The following is a 12,470-nucleotide window of genomic DNA, read 5'->3' as shown; positions in this document are numbered from 1 at the left end:
ATTTAAGATACTTTCCAAAAGACAAAAAATAAATAAACAAATTCATTAACAAGAATGTAAGGATTTAGAAAGGAATAAACATTTCTGTAAAATCTCAAAAGTGTTCAAAAGTTATGTTCAGTTTTACATTTACTGACCAAGATACACACTTCCCTCTCCACTTACATGCTAGCCACTGGAGTGATGCAAGTTTTGGAAAGCAGGATATCGTCAACAATATTGACGATATTGGCACCAATCTCAGGTTTGACGTTGCTGATGTCAACCACTTCACAGAGCTTCTCCACGACTGTATTCAGCTCGTAGGACGAGAGCTCTGCATAGTTGCCTAGCTGGACATCTACAAGGTCCTGAATCATGTCCACAACCTCAGCCGTGTTACCTAGAAATCAATAATGTTATGAATGTTTTTTATTGTGTTTTTGGCAAATTATTCTGTTGTAGTTGAAGAATAAACAAGAAAGATAAATGTTTTATTTCAAAGTATCTTTAAAAAAAATTCATAGGCAAGAGACGTTAACCAGCTGGGGTGTCTTGTGTGTGTGTGTGCGCGTGTGTGTGTGTGTGTGTGTATGTGTGTGTGTGTGTGTGTGTGTGACTGATCCTCTTACCAGTGGAGACAGTGACATTGTCAAGGTCCGATATGGTCAGAAGCGCCTTGCAATTTTTCATATTGGGTTTAGCCCAGCTGGTGGTGTCAGTTTCAATGTCTAAGTTACTGAAGAGAATCAGAGGAGACAGAAACAACAGAGGCAGAAGAGATTAGATATTATTTCTGGTCTCGTTCTGATTGGTTTAATTAAACTTGACTGTCAGTCAAAGGGTGATAAAAAAACAAATTACAAGCTGATGATTGTGTTTTAGTCTTAAAAGCATCAACGGTTTCTCACAGAGACCATAAAACTGATTACCCATATTTTCCCTTGAGTAATATTTATATCAAATATGTCAGAGATAATGTGAGAAGATTGAAGCCTTCATTACACTAATAATTCCCTGATAGGAAATTGATTTTCTTTGTTGCCTGAGCTGCAGGCTGGCAGGGATCCATCAGTAATACATGTGTAGCGGTCAGAGCGTGTGTGCAGAGTGGGAGGACTGGTGGGAGCAGGACATCGTAATTGAGGGAATGTTCTTGTCTCGCTGAGCTGTATCTATGGAAACAGTCTGTTGCGACAAAGATAAACAGGATCATACAAGTACATGGAGAACTAGACCAAAAAAAAATCCTGCAAGATCAATGTTGGCTCAGAAAACTCCGGCTGGTGCGAATAAACCCCTGAACATTATTACACGTTGTCTCTATTGTCTATGCTTTATTATGGTGTCAACAATATTTATAATGTCAGTCAATAATACACTAAATCATTTTGTACAGCATGATGATTGTTTAAGATTTGTGTGTTGGCTGATTCATGTCATGTGTTTAGATCGAGATCTTATCTTTGATCATTTCACTGTCTCTGGTGAAATATGAAATCCATAAATGGAAGTTTATGTCTTACCAAAGCCTGAAGGCTTTCTCTTGTCTGGGCTTTTTGCATCCTATGTCTTGGTTGTCTTGCGGAAATGCTTCAGGCCAAATGTATACTCCATAGATTGTTGAAGTAGTTTCTTCTAAACAGTTTGCTGGCACTGAAAAAGAAAATATACATAATCTTATTCCATAGATGAACACATATTTACTTCCAGCTTGTCTAATAATAATACACGATATTTTATAAAGCACTTTTCAGAACAAAGTGTTTTATACAGCTGAACCCAGATTAAAACATTTCAGGACTTTAGGCATATGAAAGTTGGTAAATAAACAAATAAGACTGTGCTAAAATGAATAAAAGGCTTTTTTAAAAAGAGAAGTTTTGAGAAGTTATTTGAAATATTTCACAGATTTTTCAAGCCTAGGACCTTCAGGCAAGCTTACCTATATGTTTGATCGCCACATCCATAGTTTGAATAATAATGGAGTCGTTGATATATCCTGATGTCAAGGTAGCATTAATAAAAGTGGAAATGTCTAGCACAGTATTTTTGTTGTTTTCTTGAACATGGAAGGTGCAGTAATATCTGCAGATGAAACATACAATTAGTGGCACACAAAACAGGCAGCTTTCTGCACCATTATTCTTCTCTTTCTTTTGCAACCTACTGTTTTTGTCGGCCGTGGAAAATCTAAAGAAAGGAACCCAGAGAGATCTTGCAATGTAATTATCAGTAGCTGCAGTGGTCTGCGATATTATTCAGAGGATTAAACTATACAATTATGCCATTTATATAATTTCCTTATCGCCTTTTTCGCACACTCACCATCAGTCCATTGTGCTGCCCCATGTTCCTATGAATATTACAGATGAATAATAGGTCAACTGTCACTTTTATATCACACATGTTAAGTACTATTAAGCATTAACACAAAGGCAATTAAAATACATTTAACGGGTCCCACCTGCCAACGTTCTTCTTGACGATGAGATTCAGCACAATGGTGCCATTCACCTCCAGCTGCTCCTTCACCTGTTGCCAAAAGAGAATAACTCAATGGACACAACTTTTCTTTTCCACAGCTTTCAAGTTTAGTTATGTGAGTCTCTTACCCATTTCTCAATAATTTCCTCTGGTTTTGTCTGGCTGCCATACATACTTAAAGTCAAATTAACTCTGAAGAATGTGTCTGGTCCGACTGCAGGAGAAAAAGGACAGCAGATATCACAGCAGTGCATGTCTACAGTGAATGCATTTTTGTCTAACATTATACATAAGAACAAACACGTAGTTTCTTTCTAAGCAGCATTTGTATTTTGTCCTGTACTGTACAGGTTGTGAGTAACTGCAAGTATGTTGTTGTATGCAACAAAGTCTGTAATTCTGCTTCGGTGGACTATTGAGAGAGCTGATGGTGTTATTTTACAGATCCATCAAAGAATCAGATCTAATCAATTTGTTGGACTGAGAATTCAAATGAGTGAAACTGGATTTACTCGAGGCAGCGAGGAAAATCATCCGAGATCCATCAAAGCAAATCCAGACTGTCCTATTTTAAAGGAATTTCTCTGGACAGAGATTCAGGTTTGTTTCATGAACTGACCGGAAGTCTCGTTGAGATCTAGAGGATTTCCTGTCGTTGACGTGTTAGCGGGTCGAGCTGACAGACTTTGAGTTGGACCTGTTTCTGTGAATTAAAGGACATGACGAGAAATGATTACAGCACAAAGACATTGTTTTGCACCTTTATAAAACAAATAACAAAATTACTACAATCACAACATGATTGTGGCTGCAGAGCACCAGTAATACTTGTGACATTGTTTTATTCTTGTATGCTCACCTGGTGTAGATGCAGAGCTGACAGTTGGCTGTGGTTCTGCCACTACAGGGAGTAACTCTGAAAGAAACCAAATAAAGCATTGGTTATAAAAGCTGAAAGAGGGAACCTTCAAAGAAGAACTCAAATTAGGTCTGACGTAAATCAAGTTATGAAAATGTAAACGTCTTGCTATGACTCGTTGTGTTTTTAGAAATGATGTCTCTGGCTTTAATGTAGCTCTGCAGGTGTGCAATAACTTTTTCCTATGTATGCAGCATCCTTTTAATTTTGCCACTTAATAATCACAGTGAAAGTGCATGATTAATTTAATCACTTTCATGGAATTTTTAATTCACGCAGACTCAAAGTCTGCTTTGCGTCTTTAAAAAGAAAAGAAAAACTGAACAAATATCCTACAATTAAGTCGTAAATATGCTTCTGGCAGAAACAATGCACTTTATTTGACATGAACATACATCCTTTTTAAAGACAATGGTGATATAATCTGTGTTTGTCTAAGGTTTGACTGATGCAGTACATATAAGAGGACTATAGTGCACTGTACGTACCCACAGGGAGTACACTGATGCTCTGAGGGTCGGCTGTCAGGGTGAGGAAGCCGTATGAGAAGGTCGAACTCAGCAACGAGGCAATGTTTGCCTGAACCACTTCTACATCAGCAGCAGGATCCACTTTCACGTAGACTTCACAGCTGAAACTTGGGATTTATCACATTGACATGGGTTAAATCTGCAGTTTGGAGAATGTTGTATTCCCCATATACTGTAATTATTATACAGATTTTCACGTCTTGACTTCATCTCACCACTCGTCACAGGTGGAGTTTGACAATGCTCTTGATCCCTGAAAACAAAGTTGTCACCTCTTTATTAAAAGATCTTCTGATTTTACCTAATTACACACAACTGATTGTCCTTAATAAAATGACAGCCACCTTGCCTCTGAACGCAGCTCAATGCTCACATACGTCATTCATTTCCTTGGAAAATGTCATTGTCTCAATAAAGAACAAAGCCTGTTCTCTGATCAGCCGGTCTTTGAGGATATTGCTATTTCCTTCTGTGGAAAATCAAACTGATGACTTAATACTGGTGTACCTGAGATAGTTGTGCAGGTAGAGCAGCAGAATTATTAACCACATGGCAGGTACGGCTGTACGGGAACACAGATAACAGAAATTACAGACAAGAATGTTGTCCTGGATTGCAGCTTTGATCGTAATTAATGTTTACACTTACTAATACACACACACACAGAGAGAGAGAGAGAGAGAGAGAGAGAGAGAGAGAGAGAGAGACAGAGAGAGAGAGAGAGAGAGAGAGAGAGAGAGAGAGAGAGAGAGAGAGACTCTGTCTTGATGATAAACCAGCTGACAGTGGTGAAAAGTATTTAATATTTACATTTATAACGACTGTACTGAATCCTCATATTGCAGTATTGGCACTTTTTCTGAAGTAAAGGATCTGAATACTTCCTCAACCACTACGAGCTGAGAGGAGTGTTTTGCTAATGAAAGTTGCATTACCTTGAGGATGACAGAAGGATGTCATGGACTGAAATGTTGTGAGGGAATATGCTCTCCAACTGACAAGAGATGAGAGAAGAGATTAACTCATTCAAATCTAACTTGTTTGTTCAAAGCCATTAGTCAAATGTTCTTCATACCCAGTTTCTCGTGAGTTTCTCCAGTGACACTGAACAGTTTCCAGGCTGGGTGGAGTGAACCATGAATGTCCGCATGTTGATTTTGTAGCGTGACCATGCTAGAAAATAAAAATAAAATGTCTGCTTTAAAATAAAATATTTTAAAAGGAAAGTTTTGGACCTGTCAACTGGTTAGTGCACCAGTTACTGGTGGTTGACCTTAAACTGGAGTTACTGAACAGCAAAGTGTATTATTTGCCAACTCTTTCAACTCTCACCTGCAGTAGATTACCTTGCAATATGAATAGGTGAGGAAACGCTTAGAGTAATTCACTTTTTAAAATCTAGACAGCTCAAACTGCATGACCATGATGTGCAAAGGAAAAGGTCAGAGGTCATACTATATTTACCACAATGTAGGTTCAGGTTGTCAGGCTCGTAAGGACAGTTGTGTTTCCACTGACGCAGGTCCCACCTCAACACGTCTCCGTCCGCACAGCTCTGCCCCCTCAGCTCCTCAGCGCTCCATTCTCTGGCCCACATCCTGAACAGACCAATCTCACCGAGCAGATCCTTCCCGGTCTGCAGCAGCACCTCCCCGTTGGTGTTTGTATAATGAGGCACCCCCAGAGTGAGAGTGCCGTTTGGGGTCAGTTGCTGGGGTTGGATGGACTTCACAGGGGTCTCATACTTACTGGTTCCATTGATGTAGATCCGCAGCCTTCGAGCTCGGCCGGACCAAGTGATACACACGGTGTACCAGTCATTCAATTTCAAATCTCTTTCCAAGCTATACTTTTCTCCAAACAGCCATACGAACAAGTGTGTACCTGTGCCCTCAAGTCCCAGCTCTATGTGTATTCTCCCAGGTGCTTTGTAGTCAAAACCTGTCCACACCAACGTATGGGAGTGGTTTAAAAGTATGCATGCACTCAGCTCCTGGAGAGCTAGGACCACAGCTCCTGGTTGTAGCTGCCATATACACCGATGACCCCTGAACAGCAGCTTCTTACCCCACAGGCTGGTGCTGGCAGAGGAAGCTGCAATAACACGTAGAGGGAAAAGACACAGGTAGATAAAGAGAACCATGAAGATGTATGAGATCCCCCCCCCCCAAAAAAAAGAGCCTAACAAACATATTGTACGCCATCAAAGCACCCATTATTCTCAATCGTTCCCCAATAAAAATAAAGAACACAATAAGACAATTGAAGAACAATGGTAGTACCATACACACTTTTTGTATTAACAGCTATTAGTCTTAGTGATATTTTGTACTACTTTAAACATTGTCAAGTGCTTTAAAATCATTTAAGTAGTGTGAATCTTACTTGAGCCCAGAAGCTGCATACACAGGCAGATTAGAGTGAGACAAGACAGGCTTCTGACGGAGTTCATGACAGCAAACAAAAAACTTTCGATGCCAATCAAATAGTGATCTGCTAAAAGGTGACAACAAGATACAAATGGTTGTTTTAGTTTGCACTCACCTTGAAGTGAGGCAACAAATATCAACGTATCGCCATGTGGCTGAATACATAACTTAGACTTACCGTGGTCATCTCCTTCAAATCTGAAGTTTGAACTGGTTTGTGAGAAATCAAACAACCAATGTCAGTTTACGAGAAGCTGGCTGAGCCATGAGTCTGCTGGCAGGCGTCACTTCATTTGTCTATAAGAAGACCTCCACACCCGTTCCCTGTAGTTCCCTGAGTTACTCATTAATCGCCACCAATAAACATAACTAACAAGCACGATAACGTTACAATTACGACTTCATGAAACCTTTGCAAATGGGAATTTAAAAATCCTCCCATTGACACATTCAAGTCATGTTTGTGCTGTGTGAATGCACATATGTTTTGGTGTCAGAGGGTCCAGTGGCTCAGTCAGGGTTTTAATCGTAAAAATGATCTTAACAAGGCTTAAAGTTTGAAGAAATAATGCTTGACACACACCCTTGTTTGTGTAGATGTTGATGCCACAGATATACCTTACCTCTAACATTATCAAAATGGCTCGTCTCATTACATAACAACCTCTACATTTGGGTCTGCTGTATAAGCTTCAGAGAACTTATTATTATAGAGCAAATAGAAAACATCATCTGTTGACTGAGACAACAGTCGTGTGTGTGTGTGTGTGTGTGTGTGTGTGTGTGTGTGTGTGTGTGTGTGTGTGTGTGTGTTTCTATATGTCAGGTCAGCAAACATTCAAAGTAATATTCTCCCTGTAATCTTGTGCTTTACAATTATCTTCAATTGATAACTGCTCACAAAAATCTAATTGGCTTTTCTGTGTGACATGTGATGGCCGTCATGACTGCCTTGTTCTCAGCTGTACAGACATGTAAGTAAAGGAAGTCCATAGTTCAGCTTTCCTTTAAGTCCTCACAATTCAAACAACCGATGTATGTCAATATCCCCTATGATATCCTGTCAGGGAGGGTGAAGAACTGTTTTGTTGTCACTTTGATGGCTCCTTGCTACCACAATGTGGTCAAACAGTATATTGCATCTGGAGGATTTTGTCTGTTGGGGAACTCTTTTATGATTCTTTACGGTCTCACCTTCAGCCACCTCCTCATCAGTGATTTTTATTTGAGCGTGCACACACACACACACACACACACACACACACACACACACACACACACACACACACACACACACACACACACACACACACACACACAAAGGCTCTTTATTGGACACGTTTGCGAACAAGGGTCTCATTCATGCATTCTAATTCCCTTCCCTCCTCCTCTGTCTGAGAGGCCAAAACAAGCGGGTTCCCCAGAGGAAACACGAGAAGACCAGGTGTGACGTGGCGCCCAGGTGGGGGACCTGAAAGTCTTGCATTCATTGGTTGATAGTCTGGTTGGGAACCTCTCCTGCGTCATTAGTGATGTAGAATGAGGGGCATTCCCAAAGATGTTTCCCACCACCGTACCTCTGCTGAATGTGAAGCAGCTGCCACAGATGGAAGCTGCAAATTAGTGAATAATCGATGAGAGATGCACTGCTTATTGAACTGTATGGAGCAGTAGGTTTTCATTGCTTTTCTCTGGTAGCCTCAGAGAATACGTAGTTTTTACTACAGATGGGTAGCAGCCTCCTTAGAGAAGGACCATGAACAGTTTTCCAATGGAGGCTTTTCTCTCTGCGTCTCTGCTCATGGTAGGTTTCACAGATTTTTCAAACTTTGACTCTCTCTAGTCCTGTATCATTCCCAAATCATCATTATATTCAGCACAATACGGATACTTGTACTCTAATTGCATATATTAATTATTATTATTAATATGTATAATTATATATATATATATATATGTATATATGTATATATATATATATATATATATATATATATATATATATATATATATATATATATATATATATATATATAATTAAACTTAAAATTAAACTTTCCTGAAAGAGGACATTAATGCTTGTGATTCGTTCCAAACTGAACCAAAAGGAAACACAGTAATTAAAAATCATGTTTTGTGTGTAGTTTACCACTTCTACTTTAGTAAAAGCTCTGAATATTTCTACACTGCTAAAATGTGTGTTTCCTCAGGTTTGGTGTGTGCTGGTGCAATCCGAGCCAAGCTGTGATCAGACGGAGTTCTTACACACTAATGGCACCTGTGCTTCATGCCCTGTATGTGGGCCAGGAGAGCAGCTCTCAGAGGTAACACACACACATCACAACAGCCTTTCTCTTCCCTTCTTTTCCCAGCCGTGCCACTTGACTCCAAGTCTATACTGTACATCATTCTCAGGACTGTGGTTTCGGAGATGGTGGCGAAGGTGTCTGCATTCTGTGTGGAGATGGGAGGTTCAGTGCAGATACGGGGGTTGCTCCCTGCATGCGATGCACCCAGTGTAATCTGCTGAGCCGCCTGAAGAGGACAGCGTGCTCACCCACCGGAGATGCCCAGTGTGGCCAGTGCCTCCCAGGGTGAGTTACACCTGCAGTACCAGCCTAAACAGCAGTGCTAGCGTTTGTTTTTCAGAATCAGAACCAGAATCAGCTTTATTATACACAAGATAAATATAAAAAGACATTAAAGCCAACAGAGACAAAAAAAAGAAAGACAGCAGAGTAGTCAGAGTAGTGCAAGTAGTGCAGATGGAGGTGTCTGATTAATTGTTCATCAGAGTGACGGCCAGTGGAAAGAACATTGTCTGTGAATGTGGTTGTGTGTGCAGGCATTACGAACTCAGGAGCATGACTGGAGAAGTGGAGCTGCCCTGTGTGCCTTGCTACAATCGTGACACAGTCCATAAAGAGTGCTTGCTTTGGACAGCGCACGGCTCTAAAGGAGGTAAAAACTAGAGACACACTATTTTGAATGATAATGTTAATTTGCTTGTATAAATAGTTGTATTGACTGCTGAGAGACCTTCCAGAGAAAGTTATAACTGTTGTTCTCTGACAGACAGCGGGATCACTGCTCCCAGGGGAACTTTCAAAGAACCCAAAGAGAAGAGTGAGTAACCCTTTGTATTTTCACAAACAACTCTTTCGTTTTGTACTCTTTTTGTTTTGACTTGTGGGATTTTTCTGTTTAATCAAGAAGTAAAAGAAGAAACGTTTTCAATGGTCCTGATTGGTTCGGCAACAGCGTCCTCAATGTTCCTCATTGCCCTGCTGCTTTGGGCTGTCCTCCTGACTGCTGAGAAATTCAGTGAGTTATTGATGTTTGCCATCTCCGCTATGTCCCTCTCTTCCTGTATTTGCTTGACTACATTTTGTTCATACACACGTGTTGCAATATTCAGAGCAGGTTCCTGAGTACCGTCCTGGGCCTGAAGGACTATTGTCTGTAGATGACCTTCAGTACGCACCTTTGTCTGGCCCTACGGAGAGAGCAGCCGAACAATCAGAGGCCCCTTCACAGACACTTATTCCAGTTTACTATCCGTTCAGGTGCTTTGACAATACATCATGTTGGATCACTCTTTCAATTGATCTCTTTCAGTCTCTATAGATGTACTTATTTATATTAATTTTATCCCTGCAGAGACCTGAACTCACTGAACCATGACAATGAGATGCATCCTACTTCTATTGTGATTAATGTCACCACCAACATTAAGCCCTCCAGTCAGAAAGAGGAGAACATCACATGGCAGGAAAAGCAAAGACGCTGCTGTTCCATGGAGGAGGTAAAGTGGTTTAACTTTATAAGAGCCGAGGTGCCAAGAAACATCTAAGCCACAATACTATGAGAGGGTTGTTATAATGTTCTCAAGAGTAAGACATGTACATTAAACACAATATAGTGACAAGCTTACTGTTGACTGAATATTGAGCTGGCATGAATAATAACAAATGAGAGTGACAGAGTGACAGTGGAAAGAAGCTGCTCCTGTGTCTTCTGTGGTTTTTGCATACAAACATAGCGTATCTTCAAATTTCAGAAGCTTTCACTAGAAAATACTTTGCATTTTGACTAAATTAAATCTAATTAAATGAAAAATGTAACAATGACAATGAATTACATTATGTATATAATTTATTGTATTAAATTGTCATTGTTACATTGTTTTTATTATTTGAACAGTTTCTGTACTAATACTATTATATTGAATGCATTTTGCTTCTATAAAAATGACAATGACCTCGTTTCTATGTCAATATCAGATGGAGCAAAAACTTCAGACAATATGGGAAGTAGCTCAAGGTATGTTTCTTTTTCTTTCGTTAAAGTAAGTAATACATAATAATAATGATAACAACAACATATGTTTTGCCCTGTGGCCTCCTAGCAGGTGAGTTCAGTTGTCTCATCTCTGAAGTCCGTGTTGGTGATTCTGTCCTGACTCCAGGTCAGAGCATCGAGATGCTGGACTACGACTCGGTCCAGGACTTGTCTCTGCTGCTGGACTCTGCTGACAGCAGGAACACGTTGAGGAGCCTGGGACGGTCTCTAGGCGTCCCACCTCAGGTCAATGCTCATCTCCAAGGCTTCCAGGACCTCTTTCAGTACCTGCGCACCTCCACCTACACACTGCTGCCCCAACTGGCCCAGGCTGCTGCGCTCTTGCCTAATCCTCAAGTTGTTGCTAGGATACACAGAGCTGTGGTGAACAAGTGACCCCTTCGACCTCAAGCATCTGTTGCTATGACTTCAGCTGATGTTTGCAATAAGTCTGAATTCATTTTGTATGAAAATACTGTGAAAGAACGGAATACCTGAATAACTGACATTTTCTTCACATAATATGCTATTGATGTTCTTAATTTGCATAGATACTTACTTCCATATGAATAAAATCCTTATTTCTAATATATGTTACGAAGTTGAATGGTGAGAATAGGTCATTATTCAGAATCTTCAGAGTCAGGCTACATAACACAATATCTAGGCCATTGCAACTGAAACCTAGACGCGGTGTTACTTCCTGTTGACCATGTAAAATAGATGAGAGGCCCTCTAGCTATAGCATGTGAGACAGACCAGGACAGAGGATTCAGTGTTCGTAGCAAGAGAAAGAACATAGAGCCCTGAGAAAATATGTTATTCTCTCATTGGGAGAATCATTTGCCAACTGCATTTGTCCTTGATCTCTAGCTCTTCAGATTCTTCAGCACACTCATTCTGGTAAGGTTAAACATTTTATCATCACAATTTTTCTCAAAAGCAAAGTATGAACTCGTTTTCAGTCAAATTTTACTCTCTTAATTGTCTGAAACCTATTTCCTTATACTCTGAAAACTCTCTGAATCTCAGAAGTCTAATGGGGAAACTATGTTGTATTATATTGTAAAACATTTTTTTTTACTAACACATGTAGTATCATGCCTGCTTTATGAATGGAGTCTGAAACTTAATTGCCCAGTGTGATCATTATCTCTTGTAGATAAACGTTCAAATAAATAGCATGTAACAGCCACATAAACGCTAGGGGCCACTATATAGCAAAAGAGGCCATTCATCTGCGCTCAACGCCTTAGATTGTCTATTAGAAAGATCATCCACCACTAGTCGCAAATAATGGTTAACCGCGCTGTTTGCAAGACGTTTGGTTCATGTTCAGTAATCCGAAGAAATATGCATGTCTACATACAGTATGGTGCACGATTTATATTTGACACTGTTGACGCCTGCATCACAGTGTCAAAGTGTATATTTAAAACTGTCATTATATCATTTATAATTTGTGGGCACAGTAGATGTTTTAGTTCCAGGGTTATTGACACTGTATATATAACATGGTGTCAACTGGAAACCAGAGCGATGGCCTGCGGAAAGAAATTGTTCTTGTGTGATAGAAAGCAAACAGGAAGGATCTGCAAAATGCTGCAGCCTCTCATGTGCAAAGTTATTATCTTGTGGACTAAGGTTACAGGTTTTTACTGTAATATTAAAAAATATTGGGTACAATTTGGTTTCTTCTTAGAAGTGACCAACGGATTTAATATTTAAATAATGTGTATTCTGTATTTAAGTGATAGGGAATTGCTTTCGATAACGATTTAAAAA

General features: G+C 39.8%; 1 protein-coding gene across 1 annotated transcript; it reads left to right on the top strand.

Moving 5' to 3' along the window:
• Positions 1 to 8,100: 8,100 nt before the first annotated feature.
• Positions 8,101 to 11,081, top strand: LOC306745782 (uncharacterized protein; the record flags this gene model as incomplete). The annotated part of the gene is made up of 10 exons (XM_079228621.1): positions 8,101 to 8,148; positions 8,555 to 8,668; positions 8,760 to 8,938; positions 9,190 to 9,305; positions 9,420 to 9,470; positions 9,558 to 9,668; positions 9,763 to 9,820; positions 10,005 to 10,149; positions 10,628 to 10,667; positions 10,813 to 11,081. 10 exons carry the CDS (start codon positions 8,101 to 8,103, stop codon positions 11,079 to 11,081), a joined length of 1,131 nt encoding a protein of 376 aa, XP_079084747.1.
• Positions 11,082 to 12,470: the final 1,389 nt, after the last annotated feature.

This window comes from Taurulus bubalis (genome assembly GCF_910589615.1).
Source record: "Taurulus bubalis genome assembly, chromosome: 13".
Lineage (NCBI taxonomy): Eukaryota > Metazoa > Chordata > Actinopteri > Perciformes > Cottidae > Taurulus > Taurulus bubalis.
This window is presented reverse-complemented; position numbering and strand designations above follow the sequence as displayed.